The sequence below is a fragment of the Hippopotamus amphibius genome, chromosome 17, assembly GCF_030028045.1.
Source record: "Hippopotamus amphibius kiboko isolate mHipAmp2 chromosome 17, mHipAmp2.hap2, whole genome shotgun sequence".
NCBI classification, from domain to species: domain Eukaryota; kingdom Metazoa; phylum Chordata; class Mammalia; order Artiodactyla; family Hippopotamidae; genus Hippopotamus; species Hippopotamus amphibius.
The window spans coordinates 51,590,085-51,611,168 of NC_080202.1; the positions used below are offsets into that span (position 1 = coordinate 51,590,085).

General features: G+C 57.1%; 2 protein-coding genes across 2 annotated transcripts in view; one reads left to right on the forward strand and one right to left on the reverse strand.

Annotated features, from left to right (window-relative positions):
- OGFOD3 (2-oxoglutarate and iron dependent oxygenase domain containing 3) overlaps nt 1–15,509 on the forward strand; it is a 35,028-nt gene extending 19,519 nt beyond the window's left edge. The window contains exon 10 of the transcript XR_009049951.1: nt 15,450–15,509. The gene's annotated coding sequence lies outside the window, so the exon portion shown is untranslated. The remainder of the gene's footprint in view (nt 1–15,449) is intronic.
- Nucleotides 9,292–10,876, reverse strand: UTS2R (urotensin 2 receptor). The gene has a single exon (XM_057714961.1). It carries the CDS (start codon nt 10,793–10,795, stop codon nt 9,641–9,643), a length of 1,155 nt encoding a protein of 384 aa, XP_057570944.1. The 5' UTR covers nt 10,796–10,876; the 3' UTR covers nt 9,292–9,640.
- Nucleotides 15,510–21,084: the final 5,575 nt, after the last annotated feature.

Consider the following 21,084-nt stretch of genomic DNA (forward strand, 5'->3'; position numbering starts at 1 on the left):
ACAAGTGCCAGGGAGGGTGTCCAGGGAGGGTGTCCAGGGCAGGTGAGGCCCCACCGTTTGTGCGGGAGTTGGGCTTGGCCAGCGCAGGGAGGGTGGGGGAGCTTGTGTCCACCTTGAGGCTGGCTTCGCCGGTCACTGCCTGGCGCCTCTGCTGCACAGGGCCTCCGCCTCCTCACCAGGTGGGCAGGTGCTGCCAACTCCTTGCCTTGCGCAAGCGGTGCCCAGGCCTCGGGGCAGCCTGGGAGGAGGGAGGTCTTGGGGTCTGGGGAGGCTTGGAAGGTGCTCGGCAGTGACAGCGGGTTCAGGCGTCAGCGTGCGCAGGCAGGCAGGATGTGGCTGCAGCAACCCCCTGATTCGTGCAGGGCCCGTGGGCAGGAGCTGCCAAGCAGGGGGCAGGGGCTTTGGGTGGTTGCTGCAGGGGCCGTGGGGATGCCGCAGGCGGGACAGGGTGGGGGCTGTTTATAGAAATCTCCGCAGCTGCCCAGCCTGCCTCAGGGCTGGTCCCAGAGCAAAACACCAGCCTGTTTGTTCCCCTTTGAGTTACAACTGGAACCACCTTGAATGGTCTTGGGATCCATGCTGGCTCTCAGTCCTGATCTTCTAATCCTGGAGCCACTTTGCTTCTGTGTTCTCCCCTCCAGCACGGTCTTCACGTGAGAACTGGGACCAACCCACCCCAGTCCCCACCAGCCCTCAGCCCCCAGGTGGCACTGACCCCTGGGCATCTTGTCGGCTTGTGCTGTGGGGCCTCGGGCGCACGTTTCTCTCAGGCAGTCTAGGAACGTGGTCCCAGCAACCAGCCCCCTAATTGGCGGCATCTCTGCCCCACCCACCAGGTACCAACTCATTTACCACCTGAAGTCGCAGCATCTCAGAGCCTCCCACACCTTCTAGAGGTTTTCACAGAAAGGAAGAGTTTGGGGACGCTTCTGCTCATCCTTGAGACTGGGGGCCAAGGACCTAAGACCCCGCGATGTGAGTCCCGAGTGATGCAGCATCTTCCAGAAACCAAGCCAGTCACACTGAATTTAGGGCCCTGGCCGTGCTCAGCCTGGAAGGCAGGGTCCAGGGTGCCGGCGAGGGGGGGGGCAGCAGGTGGGGGCAGGTGAGAGCAGCAAGAGTTTATCCCCCAGCGTGTGTACAAAGTGAGAAGACAAAATACAAAGTAGTAAGACATGTGAAATTGAGGCCAAGCTGGGGAGAACACCAGTGAACCAAACGTCAATCAGATCTTAGGCCTGAGACTCCTGGCAGCCCCGGGGGAGAGGGAAACATCCTTAGCCCACATCCAACCCATCTCTCATTTCCTCAGATGCACTGACACATAAATATCAGTTTCATATCTTGATCTTGAGTTCCAGGAGAAGTGTAGAGCCCCCATTCCTCCCCAGGAAGGGGCCCTGAAGGCTTCTGTCTACTACCACGGCCCCCAGTAGCCCCTCTGTTCACCCTCGGGGGCCTGAACCTCTCCTGCTGGCCAGCACACCGTGCCCCACAGCATGGCAGGGGAGGGTTGGACCAGGACACATGGCTGTGCTCTGTTCCCTGCAGATCTGAGGCCCCACCCTGACATTCCTTCCATCTCAGCACCTTTGAGGCCAAACTGATCCCAATGGAGCTGGGGGTGCAAGTGAGCCCCTGTTCCCAAGAAGGCCAGTGGGGGCTCCGGGAGGGCTGGGCCTCGCCTGCCCCAGCGCAGGGTACCTCTCCCACTCTGCAGCATGGGGGTTATGGCTGCCAGTCCCCATCCCAGTGAACACACAAGGTGGGGGCTTGGAACCTTGCTGTGGTCACATACCTGGCCCGGTGCCCAGCTTGAGCCCACTGCCCCCGCCAACTGTCCCTGAGTTTCCCAGGCCTGGGGGCATCCACCTGTCTCCTCCTCTGCCCCTTGATAAAGAACAGACAGCTGGGGAGCACTCAGGAGGGTCCAGTGGTTAAGACTTTGCCTTTCAATGTAGGAAGGGCCCCATTCCGGGAAAATTCCAGTGGGCAGGGAAGAAGAAGAGGAAGGAGAGAGGAAGGGGGAGACGGGTAGGCACCGTCCAGGTCTCTGCACACTCAGCGTGGACCAAGATGTCCTCTCCAGGAAAAAGTGAGCCACTTGCTTACGCCTGCTGCCGCCTCCCGCAGTGCCCTGGCCCCCGTAGGCCCTCCCTGTGCCCCCCACATAGCCAAACCTCCCCCTCCCTCTGCCCTTACCTGTAGGGGCTGTGAGGGGCTGGCAGGGCTTGCGGGGTGAGGGGGACGTGGCCGTGAGGCGGGGGTTGAGCAGTGGGTGCTCTCCTGTGCCTGCTTCTCTATGAGAAGAGTGCAGGGCGGGGATGGGGTTGCTGTTCCCTGGGTCTCCTCCCCTCCACTCCCCACCGGCCCCTTGGAGCCCTCGCTGAGGCCTCACATCCAGGGTGTGTGGGTCTTGCCTCCTGGGGAATGGCTTCAGGCACACACCCCTCCGAGGGAGATCCAGACCCCTCAGCCAGGTCAGGACCTGCCCACAAGACCCCAGTTGGTGCCCCAATCTCACTGTCAGCTCAGGCAGCCTTCCTGCATTCATCACAGGTAGGCGTGTGGGCTCACGTTGCTCCTTCAGCACCGCCCACATCCCTATAATCACCCGCGCCAGGACCACCTCCCGGCTGAGTCTCTGGTGGAGAAGGCTCCCGGCCTCCAGCTGCCTGCTGCCCAGCCTGGCGCATTGTGGGGCACACGCGGTCCATCCCAGCTCTGCCCAGCCACCATGAGCTTGGAGGAGGGGCCAGGATGAGGGGAGGGGTGGGGGGCGTTGGGAGGCCAAGGGCAGAAATGGAGGTCCCCCACCCCGCCATCAGGCCCCAGGCCCAGCCCCGACTCGCCCCGGCCTGGGGAGGAATCTTGGCGCAGGGCAGCCCGCTCTGGCGCCCGGGCAGCCTCGGTGTTTCACGCTGACACATAGTTTTGCGGTGAGACCAGGCTCTGGGCTTTCAATCACACTGCAGGGTGCTTCAGGTCACAAAGGGCAAAGGCAGCTGCACCACTGAGCTGGGGGTGGGTGCTCCTGCCTCCTGCGGGTCCCGCCTGGCCTGGTTCCTCACCTGTGAAACAGGAATAAGAGAATTTTGTAACAAAAGATGACCTGATGGTGAGCTCGCCGAGGAGGCCACCTGGGGGCGAGGGAGGTTGCACATGGAGGAAGGGCAGAGAGGGGCTGGAACACTGGGCTGGAGTCCCCAGGCCGCCGATCGCCCCAGCTGCCTCCCGGCTCTGACCCCACTCACCACTCAGGCCCGCCAGGCCTGGGTCTCCGCAGCTCCAGGAGGGGAGAGGTGGCAGGACAGAGCCGTCCAGCCTGGGGGCCCTCCCTGGACAGCTCAGGGGACGGGGCTGTCCTCTGGGCCCTTGCCAGGCCCCGGGAGAACGGGCCCCCACTGCCTGCATGGAGCTGGGTCCTCGGCTGGGCTGGAAGAGGCAGGAGTCTGGATCTCCTGGCTGCTGGCTGTTGGCAGCCTCTCGGGCTTCCTTCCTGCTCCGAGCATCATCGGTCTGGAATTGCAGTGGAAAAACCTGCTCTTGCAGGTGGCCCTGCGGCTCTCAGATTCCCGGTTTGGTGGTTTGTGGGTGTATGGGGCCCAGGCTAGACTCTGGCCATCCCCACCCACTGCATGGGATGGGGGCTCCCACCTTCTGCTGGCCGAGCCCCTTCCTTTCTTTTACCCGGTGGGTGTGTGAGTAAAGGTGCCAATAAGCTGAGGGCTTTCTCCAGGGCAAAAAGGAGGCCCAGCATCACCCGCAAGGCTGGCTCTCCAGGTGACCGGGTCAGGACCACCAGTCAGCTGGGTGGGTTCAGGTGTGGAATCAGGTAAAAGTTCAGGTCTCTGCAAACTAGCTAGGCCAGTCTACCAGGCAGAGCCAGCTTCACCATGTCACCCACGGCCCCCGGCACTGCCCCCAAGAGCTCCATTTGGTGAAGACAGTCTACAAAAGCAGAGAGCCCCCTGGGCAGGTAAAAGTGGTGTCTGCTGGTTGTAGGTGCAACTCATTTCCAAAGAATGACTTCCTGGAAAAATTAAGAGTAGGGGAGACTTTGGACAGTGTGTTTTTCTTTGTGGTGCGTAATTTACAGGAAGTGCGGCAGCCCTGGACGTGCAACCGGGTGACAGGAACTCTGTGTGCTGGTGCGTCTCCTTGTGGAAGCTGGGCTCTCCCCACCCCTGGGGACTCATGGAAAGTGGGAGGGAGGGGCTCAAGGCACAGGTTTCGGGACTGAGCCAGGCCACTCTGCTGGATTTGCAAGAGCCCACAGGTCAGCAGCCAAATCCTCGTGAAGCCTGAGCCTCTTGGAAACTGACCAGCCTGCGGGGCAGGAATGTGCCTGCACCTGGTAAATCCATCATGCAATCCTCCGCCACCAGGCTTCTGGATGCCCGCGCCTTCTGTGAGCTTGGCTGTGAAATCAGCTGTGAACTCACCCGCCTCTGGCTCCTTCCCCACCTTCCACCAACCCCCTCCACCACCTTCAGGAAGACAGAAGACAGAATAAGAGAGGGCGGCAGGTCCCTGGTGGAGGGACAGAGTTTGTCCATTCATTCATTCATTCTCCAGTGGGTACTGGCCACCACAGTCCTGGTCACAGGTCCCACAGCCTGCCTGACCACTGTCCCCACTCCTTGTTTTTGCTATAGGAACTGAGGGGAGTGGGTGGAGAAACTCAGGGAAGGGGATGCAGGGGGTGGGGATGGGGCGGGGGACATGCCCCCAGGCCTGGCACACGACCCCCTCCCGATGCAGCTGGGCACCCAGTCCCCGTGGCTCTGTGCCCAAGGTCTTCCAGAGGAGCTTCATGCACCACCGCCAGCGAAGGCCTCCTCACCCAGCCCGCACCCCACTAACCCAGCTTCAGGGGAGCCCCCCCGGAACCAAGTCCACATTCACAAAACCTCCCATCTGATCACAGTATCTCACAAAGGGGTCCTAGTAACCTTCTATGAAAAGAAAGTCATCCCCCCAGCCAGGGTGGGGGTGGGGTGGTCCGGGGGCAGAGGTCGGGACTGAAGTCAGGGCAGTAGTGCCTCGAAGGAAAGCCATCAGGAGCCCTGTGGGCTGAGCCTGGCCTTGGCGTTTTGCCTCTTCATCTGCAAGTCTGGGTGCTGGGTGGATGGCATTGGAATGCTGAGACCTCGTCCATCATCCTAAGTGACCCTCAGCCTGAGTGCTCAGCCATCAGACAGCTGGCAGCCCTCCCGGTCCCACGGCTGACCACCACCGCCCTGGGCTGCACTCAGGCAGAAGGTCCTCTCAGCTCCTGGCGTCCAGTGCAGTGGAGGGGAGAGCCACCTGCTCCTCCCCGTTCTCCCCCGTCAAGTCCCACCCCTCCCCTTCCTCTCCCCATCCCCTCCCCCACTCTCCCTCCCCCATCCCCTCCTCTTCCTCTCTCCCCTCACCCTCCCCTTTCCTCCTCCCTCCTCCCTTTCCCACACCCCCCATTGGCCCCTCTGCCCAGTAGCCCCAGGTGAGGCCTCTAGGGTTCAGGAGCTCAGTTTGGATCTGATGCTTGCAGAGTGGACAGGGACACTGTCGCGCTTTTCTAGAATGGTGGCCTGTGTCCCCCTCCCTTCCTGGCTATGTGTAAAGGGGCTCCACGCACAGCTCTGGTGGTCCCCTGCACAGGATGAGCAGATGCTACCACCCAGGGCGTCCAGTGCAGGCTGTTGGGGCACTGGGGGCCCTGACAATAGGGGAAAGATGCCCAGGCAGAGGCCCAGGCCCACCGGCACCTGTGGGGGCCTGAGATTCTGGGGCAGGCAGGGAAGGGACGGGATGCAGGCAGGAGAGCAGCCCACGCTGGTGCCGATAGCATCTGTGCCCACCCCAGGAGGGCCCTGTAGGACAAGGCCACTCGCCACAGGCCCAGGAGCTTGTCAGGCTCCAGCTGTGGTTGACGAGTGTGGGGGTTAAGGTCAGAGGGCCCTAGCACCCAGGGGTGAACATGCACCTGGGGCTTCCCGGGCTCTGTTCCCCAAGGCCTCCTCCCCTGGGATCCACTCCGCCCCCACAGCGTCCACACTGCCAGATCTCCAGCAAAGTCCCATGGTCTTAAGCTCCAGATAACACAGGGGAATTTGCAGAGGGAACACCAGATTCGAGCCCTCCTCTTTGCTTTTGAACTGTTGGAAATGACTCAGCACATGGAGCAGCCCCCCGCCTCCCAGCAGGGTGTAAGGCCGGCCAGGCCTGTGGACATGCCCAGTCATGCCTTCCTGGGGACAGGGGACGGGAGATCTGGTCAGTGCCTTTCTGGGGACAGGGGCAACTGGCCAAAAGGTTCGGGTGACCCATAGACCAAGACAATCCATAGTGAAGATGGCCCTGATGACATCCCTTTCTTTTGCTTTTTTTTTTTTAATTTATTTTTATTTATTGGCTACATTGGGTCTTTGTTGCTGTGCGCGGGCTCTCTGTAGTTGCAGAGAGCTTTCTTCGTTGTAGTGTGCAGACTTCTCATTGCAGTGGCTTCTCTTGTTGCAAAGCACGGGCTCTAGGTGCGCAGGCTTCAGTAGTTGCAGAGCATGGGCTCATTAGTTGTGGCTTGCGGGCTCTAGAGCACTGGCTTAGTAGTTGTGGCGCACGGGCTTAGTTGCTCCGCGGCATGTGGGATCTTCCCGGGCCAGGGATCGAACCCGTGTCCCCTGCATTGACAGGCAGATTCTTAACCACTGTGCTACCAGGGAAGCCCAGATGTCCCTTTCTTTTGAGGGGCCCTGCTGGCTGCCCCTCCCTCAGTGCATGTTACCAGGTAGGTAAGCCCCAGGTTCATGGGACAGAACTGGAGGTGAGGGAGCCTGGACTCACTCCCGTTGGAAGCCGAGGTGACACGGATGGGAAGGGGGGTGCCCTGGCCCCCCATAGCCTGCAGGCAGCACTGTCCTCCCCGCCATTGCCCGTCTGAGCAAGGCCTACGGCCCCAGCCCCGCAGACATATGGCTTTGAAAGACAGTCACCATCGCAGAGCTGCCCGTTATTAATCTGAGTTTACCCAGAACAGCTGCTCTTTTATCATAAAACAGTGCCTGCCCAGAGGGAGGGCAGTGTGGGCAGGATGGAGAGGCCAGGAGGCCAGGAACCCTCAAGCAGGGCAGCTGGAGGGAGCGGCAGATGCACAGCCCTTGGGGAACAGCCTGGAGGTCCCAGGGCAGCAACGCCTCCACGTAGACGTGCACATGGGCATTCACAGCAGCCCTGTTCATTTCGGGAAACGGTGAAAGCAGCTCAAATGCCCACAACCGCCACGTGTTCGTCCACCGGGGTGCATTCAACTCTGCCCATGCCGCGCGGATGGGCGTCTGCTACCGGAACGTGGTGGGTGGGGCTCCTCCACTCGGTTGGAGGCCTCCCAGCAAAAAACAGAGGTTTCCAGGAAGGAAGGAATTCTGCCCCAAGGCTGTAGCATCTTCTCTTGCCTGAGTTTCCAGGCCACTGCTTCAGGCAATGGAGCTCAAACGTGCCAGCTCCTTAATTAATGATCCAATTCCTTCAAGACCCTTTTGTTATTTATATGTCTGTCCTGATTGGTGGGTTTCTCTGGATGTCCCCACCTGACAGATGTCCTCACCTGACAGATGTCCTGAGACTGGATTGTGATGATGGTTGCACAACTCTGCCTTTTCGTTGAAAATTATTACTTGCACTTTAAGCGGGAGAGTTTTATGGTATGAAACTGCCTCCAATAAAGCTGCAGCGTTTGAACAGGAGCCCTGACCTGCTAGGACCCGTTCTAGCCACGTGCAGGCTTGCCCTGGTCAGCCCCGGGCCCTCCACTGTCCAGCTTGCCGAGGGCTGGGCACTGTGCCTGATGGGCCGATGACTGTGAGTCTTGAGCCAAACTAGGCCTCTATAAATCACCTGTCCCTTACTGGGGGGTTCTGGGGGCCCAGGGTGAGGGGAGAGGGAGGGGCTGCAGGCGGTGGATCCAGGGAGGTCGGCCAAGCCACAGCAGGCCAGCAGGAGTCTCCACGTGGCTGTGGGGTGGGGTGGGGGGGGTGCACAGGTGTGAGAGCCTGCCTAACATTTTTAAACCCTCCGAAGCAGGCTGTTATCATAAGGCTCCCCAGAGGCTGGCAGGAGGGTGAGCACCTCCAAATGGAAGGTGGGAGGACAGCCCCCACTGCTGTCCCAGGTGTGGCCGCGGATGCTTGTCCTGTCCACCGGGGAGTGTTAACCAGAGTCCTCAGGTCTTCAGTTTGGAGCTAAAAATGTAACTTCTTTAGCATCACTCCAAGAAATATTGCAAAGGGCATCTTTACAAGTGCAGATGAGTGGGGGCTGCAGGGCCACTTCTGGGGGGTCTCTGTTCTCCACGTTGGGGGCCTTCTCGACACATCCTGGAATCAGGATTCAGGACGCTGAGACCCAGGGTCTTGGTCAACGTACAAACTTTGGGCTGTTTCCTTCTAAAAACATTTGGGGTCCCACGTGGGGCCAGTGGCCTTGGACCCCATATGTAGGGACCAGTGGGGAGGGAGGTGTAGATCTCCACCTGCCCACGTGTTAGGATCCTGCCAGGACCTTGAAAGGGGTCCAGGAGGGGCCTGGTCGGTGATGAGACTGATGCGTAGCCGAGGCTGAGACCCAGTTGTGAGATGTGAGCTGGGGCCACAGTGGGGAGTGTATAGGCCGCTGGAAGGTGGGGTAGGGGTGGGGAGAGGTCCAAAACCTTTCCCCGTGGGTGGCATCTCTGTGGGCAGAGCCTGGTGGTCTTGGTGTCCACGGGGGGCCCAGCTCGGATGCTGCACACCGGAGGTGTGAGATACACCCTATGTGGGTTGCGTGACCTGCACCCCTGCCCCCACCCCCACCCCCAGGTCTGGGGAAGGAGAGGCAGATGAGCTGCCAATGGGAGAGCAATTCTAGCTCATGGTTTCAGTTTGGGCGCCGAGTTCCTGCCCTGGAGTGATGCCCCCGCTGCCCCTCTTCCCTCAGCAGGTTGAGGCTGGTGGCTCCCTGCCCTGCCCCAGGGTCTCAGGTCCCACACCCTGGGCCCGGCTCAGGCTGGACAGCACCCACTCACCGTGTCAGGAAGGCTGAATGGCCAGACATGTCCCCTCCCCAGCCAGGCAGTCTCTTCCAAGTGCAGGGGAATGTCCTGGGGGTCCCGCCTCCCTTGACATCCCACCCAAGCTGCTTCAGCAGGACAAGACGCAAGAGCTCAGAGTTTATTCCAGGTGCTGAAGCTGAGAGGGATGGAGCTACATGGGAGCAGGGCGCGATGGGGATGGAGGCAGGTGCCACCAGAGCCACACCCCAGCCAGGAGGAGGGTCCCATATAGGCAGCCTGTGTGCCTACACAGTGCCCCGCCACGCGTCAGGTGGGCGCTTACATCTGCTGGGGGCAGTGAAGACTCCACTCACCACGGTCTTCAGAAGCTGGTCCTGGGCTGAGCCTCCTGCAGACCTCGCAGGTGGATGGGGCAGGGGGTACTTCTGGGCATTAAGGGGAAAGTGGCTGGGCCGATGGAGCTGAAGTGAGTGATGGGGAAGGGAGAGCAGGGAACTTTCTGGAAAAGGACTGAGGAAGGGAGGCAGTCAGTGGGGGAGTCCAGGAGTGACCTGGGCTCTGGGGACCACTCCCCACCCCCCACTCCAGCACCCATGTGAAGGCCAGGAGCACTCAAGTGCAGAGCCCCCCAGGGGCCGCCTGGGACAGTGCAGTGGTCTCGGTGGCCTGCTGGCTGCTGGAGGACAGTGAGTGGCCCGAGCTGCGCTGGCAGCGGCTGTGGCCCTGCGGGAAGCTACGGATGCCCACGGGCCCATGGGCGCCCCTGCCGTGGAGCAAGCGCTGGCGGTAGTCACGGTAGTTCTTAGTGAGCAGTGTGTAGAGGAAGGGGTTCACACAGCTGTTGCCATAGGTGAGGCAGGTGGTCAGGTAGTTGATGATGCGGGCAGAGTGGGGTGTGAGCGGCAGGGCCCCACGGTACTGGGCGAGGAGCTGCCACAGCCAGAAGGGCAGAAAGCAGGCCCAGAAGAGCAGCACGATGCTCAGGATGAGGTAGAGCACCCTGGGGTTGGGCAGCCGCCGCGTTTGCGTGAAGGAAGCCCGCTGCGACTGCCAGTAGGCCCGAGCCAGGCGGATGTAGAGCAGCCCGATGACCACGCCGGGCCCCACGATGCTGGTCCCGAAGAGCAGTGTCAGGTAGGTGCGGTGGGCGCGCTGGCCCCAGGCCGGCAGGCACAGGCTCTTGTGGCCCCTGCGGACCAGCCGGATGGCCAGCATCATGGGCAGAGCCAGCAGTAGTGCCAGCAGCCACGTGCCCAGCGCCAGGACCTTGCGGTAGCCCTTGGAACGCTGCACCGTGTCCAGCGGCCTCACCACGGCGGCATAGCGCTCGCTGCTCATGAGGGTCAGGGTGAAGATGCTGGCATGCATGGTCAGGAAGTCCAGGCTGAAGAGGACGCGGCAGCCCACATCGCCGAAGTGCCATGCCTTGGTGACGTAGGTGGTCACGATGAAGGGGATGCTGAGCAGGTAGAGCAGGTCCGCCAGCGCCAGGTTGATCACATACACATACATGGAGGCCGAGGCATGCAGGGAGCGGCACATGACCGCCAGCGTGTACACGTTGCCTGCCACGCCCACCACGCCCATGGCTGAGAGCACCACCCCAATGATGCCCGTGGCCACCAGGTCCTCCAGGGAGCTGGGCTCTGTTGGGCTGGCCCATGAGCTGTTGAGGGACGCATTGGGGGCACTAGACGGCTCCGGCACGGTGCTGCCTGTGGTAGCCAGCGCGGGGAACCTGCTGGACGGCTCTGGACTCAGCGCCATCTCTGCCGCCTCACACCAGGCTTGGGGCTGGGGCCTGCTACTCCTTTAGGCAGAGAACGGGCATCTGTGGATGACACGCTTGTCCTGCAGGAGAGGATGCCCATTAAAGATGCGGGTCAGGCACCCCCTCCCACTCCCAGGAGGCCATGAGAGGACACAGTTCCCACTGGGCTGGGGAGGTCTGCAGAGGCATGGGGCTCGCCAACTGTAGCACCCCCTTGGGGACTCTCCGTTCGGAACTCTAACGCTCTGCCTCATTTCCCCAGCTACCCGGGGGACCAAAGAACCACCTAAACCAGCTGCTCCCCGTGCGTGCCCCAGCAGCACCCCCACTGCAAGTCCAAAGGCCTCTTGGCTGGCTGGACTTTTCTGAAAACCAGAGCACAGCAGGCAACCTCCAGGGGTGGGGTCATCAGTGGATGGAACCAGGAGTCCTCCCTAGGCCTCCTCACTTCCTCATCTGTGAAGGGCAGGGAGGCCGTGCTGACTCCTGCGTCCTTTCTCCCAATTCATTTCTCCAGTATGTGTTTAAAAATATATTTTGTTCAAATTGCAAAAGTAATATCTGCTGACTTAATTTTTTAAATTAATTAATTAATTAATTAATTAATGTATTTATTTATGGCTGCGTTGGGTCTCCATTGCTGTGCATGGGCTTTCTCTAGTTGCGGCAAGCAAGGGCTACTCTTCGTTAGGTGTGCGGGTTTCTCATTGCAGTGGCTTCTCTTGTTGCAGAGCACGGGCTCTAGGTGCCTGGTCTTCAGTAGTTGTGGCACGCAGGCTCAGTAGTTGTGGCATACAGGCTTAGTTGTCGACGGGGGCTCTAGGTGCGTGGGCTTCAGTAGTTGCGGCACATGGGCTCAGTAGTGTGGCTCACGGGCTCTAGAGCGCGGGTTCAGTAGTTGTGGCACAGAGACTTAGTTGTTTCATGGCATGTGGGATCTTCCTGGACCAGGGATAGAAACTGTGTTCCCTGCATTGGCAGGCAGATTCTTAACCACTGCACCATCAGGGAAGTCCCAATATCTGCTGACTTTAAAGTTCAAATAGGAAAATATGTTTGGAAAAGAAGGGAAAGCCCTTGTAATCTTCCTTTATCCACATGGGGAAAATGAACCTTGTTTCCTACCTCCCACCACACATGAAAATAATTCAAGGCATTTCCCTTGTGGTCCAGTGGTTAAGACTCCACACTCCCAGTGCCGGGGGTCTGGGTTCGATCCCTGCTCAGGGAACTAGAGCCTGCATGCCGCAACTAAAAGATCTCACGTGTTGCAACTAAAAAGATCCTGCATGCTGCAACGAAGATCCCACATGCCACAACTAAGACCCAGAGCAGCCAAATACATAAATAAATTTTTTAAAATTTTTTTGAGGAAAAAAATAAATTTGTTCTTTACTTACTTTGCTTGAATGTAGGGTGACAATTTTTTTTTTGATGTCAGATTCACTGAGGTATAATTTTACATGCAACAATAGTCACCTTTTTTAGTGTATAGATCTATGAGTTTTGACAAATGTATAAACTCATGTAACTGCCACAACCGTCAAGATATGTAAAGTTTCATTCCTACTAAAAATTCTTTCAGACCCCTTTGTAGTCAAGTTCTACCACAAGCCCCAGTCCAGTCCCTGGCAACCACTGATTGGTTTTTTATCAATATAGCTTAAAAATGTTTTCACCTTTATTGGAATATAATTGCTTTACAGTATTGTGTTAGTTTCTGCTGTACAACAGAGTGAATCGGCTATATGTATACACATATCCCCATATCCCCTCCCTCTGGAGCCTCCCTCCCGCCCTCCCTATCCCACCCCCTAGGTCTTCACAAAGCATTGAGCTGATCTCCCTGTGCTCTGCAGCAGCTTCCCACTAGCTATCTATTTCACATTTGGTAGTGTATATGTGTCAGTGCATATATAATAAATATTTTAAAAAAGAAAATAATTCAAGATGGACTGTGCACCTGTATGTAATAGATTAAATCGATTAATCAAGTTCTGGAAGAAACAGGAGAATATCTGCATGACCTTGGGTAGGCAAAGATTTCTCAAAGAAAAAAAAAGAGCAAAAAATACTTGTAATAAAAGACCCTCCAAGTGGATTTCATTAAAATTAAGAACTTCACTGAGAGAGTAAAAAGTGTAAACCATGGACTGGGAAAAGACAGGTATCAGACAAAGAACTAGTAATCAAAATACATGAAAGAACTACAAATCAATAAAGACTAATGATGCATTTGGAAGGAGAAAAAAAAAAGATTTGAATAGGAAATTCTCAAAAGAGGACATCCAAATGGCCAAGAAGAACATGAAAGGATGCTCAACATCATTGGTCATCCAGGAGATGAGGGTAAAAACCTGTGCATCCTCACCAGGATGGCTGGAATCAAAACGGCAGATCCCAAGCGCTGGGAGGACGTGGAGGAACCAGACTGCTGAACTGCTGGAGGGGCCGTAGAATGGTGCAGCCCCTGTGGAAAACAATCTGGCACCATCAGTAAAGTTGGACACAAGCATGTCTTCTCATCCAGCAATTCCACTCTTAGGTTTGTGCACAAAAGAAAGGAGTGGAAATGTCCACAAAAGGCAAGAGTGAGGATGTTCACAGCAGCCAGGAACTGGAAACCACCCAAACATCCATGAACAGTAGTGTGAATAAAGAAACTGTGACCCTTCCATAAAAATGCTCCGGAGCAACAAAGAAGATGGAATTACCCTACAGTCAACAATTTGATGAAACTCAAATATGCTATGCTGAGCAGAAAACAAAACTAAACAAAACAAAAAACCCACAAAGAGTACACACTATGTGATTCCATTCACCTGAAGTTCAGGAACAGGCAAAATCTCTATGATAGCAGTTACCTGGGGGGTGTCAACTGGGAGGAGACAGTGGAGAGCACTCTGGGATGGGCTTGTGCTATATCCTTATGTGGCCGGTGGTTACACAGGTGTAGACACATGTAAAAACTCCCGGAATTGTACACCTATGACCCGTGCTTACTGTGTGACAATTACCCTAGTAAGAAAAAAAGACCTACAACTGGGAATACTTGAACTGAGAGAAGAGGCCCTTCTATCGCCCCACCTCCCCACATCCAGGGATAACACTGGCTCCAGGTTTTTTTTCCCTCTGCACATCCAGCCTTCACACTAACATGGATAAACTCGGGGCCTCCACCCGACGTGGCCTGAGCCCTCCGTGCAGAAGGGAACCTGGGTGCAGAGATGCCGCCCCAGGTCCCCTCCTGGTGGGTCCCCGCCCAGCCTCGGGTCCTCGGGCAAGGGGAGCTGGGGGCCTTCCTACTGGCCTGAGGCCCCCTCTCTGGCCGCCGACGCACGCGGGTCAGGGTTCCGGAGCCCTCCCGACTGGGGCTGCTGCGAACCGAGCCGAGGGCGCCCCTAGCAGAGACGCGAAGCCCCCGCGGACCCCGCGGCGCGCACCTCACCGCCTGCCACCCGAAGCGCCGCGCGTCCTCCCCGGGGGGCGAGGCGGGCTCTGCGGCCGGGCGATCCCGCCGGGGACCTTGCGGGCCGGAGGGGAGGGCGTCCGGCGCACCAGGTCCCAGCCCCCGCCCCTGCCCCGCACCCTCGCAGCGCCCGCGCCCACCTGGGTCACCGGGCCATCAGCGCCGGAGTCGCGCTCGGGACTGCCGCCTTGCCGCCACGCGTCTACCGGGACCTTCCCGAGGGCTCCGTCCGGGACGTGCGCGCGGAGGGGCGTGGGGGCTCCCAGGGGCGCGTGGTGGAGGGAAGCCTGCTAGCCGGTCCCGCCAGGAGAGCCGCTTTCCGCGCCCGGGCCCCTGTCGCCGCTGCCACCTGCCCAGCCGCCAGCTGGGAATGCGCGGCGGCCCTGCTCCAGGCCGGGATATTAATAACCCCGGGGCGGGGAGGTGGGGCGGGGAGGGGGCCTGGAGGGACTGCGGGGATGCGCTGAGGCGGCTGGGGAGGCGGGGGGGGGGGGGGGGGGTAGGGCAGCCGAGGTGGGTAGGGCAGCCGGGGCGGGGGCGGGGGGCGCAGGAAGGGGGGCAGGTCACTCCGCGCTGGGACCCCGGCGGCCTCAGCCTTGGGGTGAAGTTTCCCAGGCGCTGAGCGGTTGTCAGTCAAGCCCTGGCCCCTCCCGTGCACCTGGTGGGGACACAGTGGGGAGGTGATGGTTCTGAGAGACCCAGGCGGGGCTGCGACCCAGTGGCATTAATGACATTCATAATGTACACTCGTCACTATATCCAAAACCTTTCATCAACCCAAACACAAATTATCCCCAGTAAACAACTCTGCATCCCACTCCCACTGTTCTCCTTCTGTCTCCATTTTTTGTTTAACTCCTCTAGGGACCGACTTCCTGTGAGGGCGATCATACAGTTTTTGTCCTTTCGTGTCTGGCTTCTTTCACTTACTATGATGTCTTCGAGTTCCTCCACATTGTAGCAAGTGTTAGAGTTTCCTTCCTTTTCAAGGCTGAATACCATTCGGTCATTTGCACACCACATTTGTTTATCCCTTCATCCGTGATGAACGCTTGGGTTGTTTTCCCCTTTTGGTGATAGTGATGAGTGCTGCTACTTTGATTCATAATTTCCAGTTCCTTTTATGGATTTTATTTCTTCCTTTATCTCTTTGAAAAATGCTAACCATCCTTAATTGTCAGGTCTTTTTCAGTTGACTCCATTTTCAGAGAGCCTGGGACCCTCCAAGCACTGCTCTCCACTCCTCATTGACAGACGGGGACCCTGAGCCCAGAGGCTCTTGGCATGGGGGTGTGCCTGAGTCATGCACCACAGCTCTCAGACGGATGGACTCACAGACAGGTCTTGTTCTCATCCTCCTGCTCTGTGGGCAGGGGATTCAGGCTGGTCGGCCTCATGGTTTTCAGGCCTATCTGCTGCTTTTGGTCCAAGCACCCTGTGACCCAGGGCATGCCCCGGCTACAGACAGAAGCCTCCAGGAACACAGCCAGGGTCAGCTGCTGGTGTCACTGAGCAGCCCAGCTTGACACAGGCCCTCAGGGCCACAGGCTGGGATGTACAGATAACCAAGGACAGCATCTGCTTAAGTGTCGGTCAGCTCCCTGCCCGTCTCGGAGCAGCCCTGTTTTCATCTCCTGGTCATGACGTCCTGCAGAGCTGCAGGCCACACAGCCCATGGCCTTCTCTCTATTTGCACCATGAGGGAAGGACAGACACCTGTCCGGCGTGCATGCTAGACGTATCCTGTAGATGGTAGGGTAGGGGCTGGGCTGCCCTGAGTGTGAGAGACAGGGGCCAAGGGTGGGGGATGGAGATATTGTGAGGCCCAAAGGTGCTGGTGGCCAGTGCATCCCCTCCAGTCCTCTAGTGCACAGTGTCTTCAGCCTGGACCTGAGAGGACCCAAATGGCTGCAAAGGTCGGGGGTGAGGAGAGGGGGCCGGGATCCTGCAGGAAACTGATGCCGCTACCCTCGGGTTGGTGGACCCCTTGTGTAAAACCTACTGTGCTCTGTGCAAACGTACCTCTGCCCATCTTCGATTCACTCGATGGACCATTAAATCATAAATCCTAATTATAAAGCCCCCACTTTCCACAAATGTGACTTTGAAGCTTAGCTCTGCGTATAATGGGTTCATTATGTTTTGAAATGATCATTTTTCTGCAAGAACTCTTTTCCAACTGTATTGCTAAATTACGTGGAAAATGAGGCTTCATAGGCAGAATCTGGCTTCATGGGGGTCTCTTCACAGGTGCCCATCCAGCCCAACCACAGACTTGTCACAAGCATATGCCGTCACTGCCCTGTCCCACCCCCCTCAACACAAATGCCTGGGAAAAAGAAAGGGGAGGGAGCAGTACTGGGAGTGGGAGGTGCGCAAGCCTTGATGCACCCCTGAGAGTCTAGGCCAGCCCCTCCCAGGAGAGCAAAGACTGGGGAGGAGGCCAGAGTTGGGCAGAAATGGTTGGCATAGCCCCACCTAGAGCTCAGTCACGGGCAGAGGCTGCCTGGGGCCCAGCTGGGGGCACCTGCCCCAGAAGGAGGTCCCAGCAGGGACACACCTGCTTGGCTGGCCCCCACCCCGACCCCAGCCCAGGGCCCCTCTGCAATCGGTAGCTAACTGTGCTTTTCCAGGAGACTCTTCCCTTGGTGCTGCTGCTAACGTTATTACTTGATTTCAATTTCGAACACCACAAGTTCCCCAATCCTTGTCTCAATACCCAAGATCTGAGACCCAGCTGGAGGGATGAGGCTCTCAATCAAACTAATTAAAACATGCCCAGGTCTCCAGCTGCAGGCGGGGCCCCTATAAATGAGCAGAGTCTCCAACATCCGAGCAATCCACGTGACTGAAGTGCAAAGCTGGCATGAAACAGCATGGAGTTCGGAGAGGTCCCAACTGAAAATGCCCGAGCTCGGGAAAGCTGGATGCAGGGAGAGGGAAGAGAAATGTCAATTACACACAACACTGTCTCTCTCTGAATCAACGTTGGGGCCCGTAGGGAAGCCACATGGACCTTCTGCCTCTCAGAGAGGTGCTGCAGGTCAAACACTGCAGCCTCCCAGGTCCCGAGGGGCCACTCAGGCTGGGTAACCTGGAGAAAAGGGCCCCAATTCAGGGTCCATGAAACAGTGCGTTCTGAGTGAGGAGGCTGGATGCAGGGGCCCCGAGAGCCCTTCCAGGGATGGCAAAGGTGGGAGTCGATGCAGGAGTGAGGATGGAAACCCCAGGGGCTCCAGATTTCTCCTGAAAGCAGTACAGCCAAGGCCACATGTCCTCACTGTGTTTGTGGGCTCTAACTCCTGACTCTGTCCAAGTAACAGAGTACAGAGGCACCTCTCCCCTCAGCATGGGCATCACACTCCACCCTGCCTCCCTGGCAAACAAGGAGGTCAGGACCTCACCTTCTTCCTGAGGCCCTTCAGCCCCATCCATGAAAACAGCAGTAAGGTTCCCAAGCCCCCAAACTAATGGAGGGACCTCTGCAACAGCCAAAATCCAAGAGGGGCTGGTCTGTGTTCCTACGGAAGAACAGAGGTGAAATCTCTCCTGGGGACTTTCTTCACCACCACCATCACCATCACCACCATCTCCATCACCACCACCATTACCACCACCATCACCATCACCACCATCTCCATCACCACCATCTCCATCACCACTATCATCACCACCACCGTCACCACCACCACCATCTCCATCACCACTATCATCACCACCACCGTCACCACCACCACCATCTCCATCACCACCATCTCCATCACCACTATCATCACCACCACCATCACCACCACCACCATCTCCATCACCACCATCACCATCACCACCATCTCCATCACCACCACTACCACCATCATTATCATCACCATCAGCAGCAGCAGCATTTTTACCCTCACTCAGTACATAATACACACCTGGACACCTCCATCGAGCTCAAGTGAACAGCATTTTTCCATATTTGCTTCAGATGGTTGTTTAAGGAAATGACGCATCCCCAGTCCTCCACGTTCCCATTGTCCTCTCTCCCTAGAGGGACTGCTGCCCTGACTTTGGGGCGACTCCCAAACTTGTTTCTGATTGTGTCTTTTCCACGTGCAGTTCATAATGTGCTTTAAAATTTTTGTAAATGGGACCTACTGTACCTATCTTTTTGCACTTTTACCTTGTCTCTCAACCTGACAGATATGCACTCACTTACCCTCTGAAAGGCTCTGTGGTTTTCCACCCCACGTACCCCAGCTAATTTACAGGGACACCATTCCTAGGGCCAGATGCTGACCAGAGTCAGGCTGGGCTCTGAGCCAGACACAGAGATGGCCAAAGAGGTCTGGACTCCAGCTGCCTTGGGGTGGATCTGGGTGCCTTCACTGGGCAGCTGCACGGCCTCAGGGGAGCTACTACCTCTCTCCGTGCCTCAGTTTCTTCATCTGTAAAATGCGACTAGAAGTAGACCCTACCTCATCTGAGGGTTGAGAGAGTTAAGGGAGTTTATGTGTGTGAAGTGCTGGTGGCTCTCAGTAACCACTGGCGGTCAGGACGGCGATGACGGTGAAGATGAAGGCGATCCCACAGTCCCTTGCCTTTGAGACGTGTTCGTATAGTGGGTAGAAGAGCCATGCTCACTGTTCACGTGGCTGCCCAAGACAGCAGGGGATCTGCATTCAGGCTGGGTTTGGCTCCTGGCTGAGTGAGGGGAAGAGGCAGTCATCACCTCAAACCACAGGGAGGGTGGTGCTGGTCCAGGAGGGAGCCCTGGAGGAGGGGGCTATCTGGGCTGTGGGATGGCTGGGACATGGCAAGAGGAGGTGATTCTCCTAAATCTTAGGGGTCTGTGCACTGTGACCTTCCAGGCACAAGGCTGAAGCCCCCAGAAGACAGAGATTAAAGATGGAACTATCCACAGTCCCAGCGCAAGCCAAGGAGTGGTCAACTGTCCCCTGGTGCTATGAGGCCCTGGGTACCTGGACATCTGCCCTGTGCTGCCGTGGCCTGTGCAGGTCAGGGTGTGGCCCATTAGCAGCTGCAGCACAAGGCCCAGAGCCCCCGACACCTAGGTCTTCAGAGGGTCAAACTCCAGGGGGGTGCACCCCCTTCACCAGATGCTAGGGCCCTCAGGGGAGCAGGGCACATCCAGACCCCATGTCACCTCCGCAGGTGCTGGCAGTGACTGCAGCCCAGCCCTCCGCTGGTGTGGGGATGCCTGCCTTCCTGAGCATGGGATAGGGGAGTCTCAGGCCCCCGTTGTCTTTCCTGCCTGACACAGAAACTTCTAGAGAAGCCCCAGAAATAGTAGCAGATTTCTGTCTGCAGACTGGGGCAGAGACCCCTTTCCCTGAGGCACACGCCTTCATTCACATTGCCTCCCAGCAAGGGAACCATCTCTGTGGCAGGACAATTTGTGGAGACACTTTGTTCTTTCTGCATTGTTTCCACCAAGTGCCCAGGGTCTGGGCACTGGAGACCACGGGCCACCCTAGAAACGGAGGCTCCTGCAACACAAAGATGCCCCCATGCCCTGGGGGCGGGGGGTGACTTGGAGTGGCACAGGCCCCTCTGGGGCTGGAGGAGCCACAGGCCTGGTCATGGTCAGCAACATGGACACGCATTTTGATCGTGTCCATTGAGTTCCTACCCGCACAGAATAGCAGGAGAGCTGGCCAGTCCTGTCCTCCTGCTTTTCTTGGAAATCCAGAAACTCTGGAGTCATAGGACCTCTACCCTTACCTCACCTGATGGGCAGCTGCCTTCAGGGTGGTGTGGAAGAGCCATGGTGTACATTCTATGACCCTCTCTGTGGCCCCTCCCAGGGCTTGGAATGCTGCCAGCACCACAGTAGAGGTTTCTGGAAGGGGCCTGCACCACAGAAGGTGGGATGCCACATGCCCTGTGTCTACCTCCCCTGCCCCGCTTTGGGTCCCACCATCTCTGTCCTGTGCTCTGTCCAGTGCTCTTGGCCTAGTTTCTCACAGACACACGCCAGGTCTGCACTTACACGGCTGGTGCAACGTTGACTGATAACATACAGGACCCAGTTAAAGTCAAGCTACTGATCAACAACGACAAATAATTTTTAATGCTATTTGGAAGATCTGACAGGAACATCCCTCCACAGGACCCCAGGCTGTGAATGCAAATAAGCATAATTGTTTGTGCTGCTGCTTTGAATTTGGGAGAAAATCACCTTGTAATTGTATGCTGGGGGAAGGCCAGCATTTCCACTAAAGGCCAGAACTGACTGCAGCTTTTTTAATGGAAAGAGTGGATTACTTCACATTGGAGTGGCATTGAGGGGGGTGGTGCTCGGGGGGACAGTGGGGGCTGTTCTTCACAGGCCCTCTGGAAAGAGAACGGACAGGTATCCCTACTCTGGGGCAATGTGCTACAACTTTTACATTTGATTTTTTTTAATGGAGGTGAAATTCACATAACATAAAATTAACTATTCAGTGGCATGTAGTACTTTCACAGTATTGTGCAACTAACACCTCCATCTAGTTCCAGAACATTTTCATTACCTCAGAAGGAGACCCTAAACCCATTAAGCAATTATTTCCCCCTCCCCCTTTCCTCAGTCTCTGGCAACCACTCATCTGCTACTGTCTTTTTGGACTTGCCTATTCAGGACAATTTCATATAAATAAATCATACGCTATGTGGTCTTCTGTGACAGGCTTCATTAATTTACCACACTGTTTTCAAAATTTATCCACATTGCAGAACTTCACTCCTTTTTGTGCCTGAATAATACCCCATTATATGGCTAGATCACAGCTTGTTTATCCATTCGTCAGTTGATGAACTTGTGGGTTGTTGCCA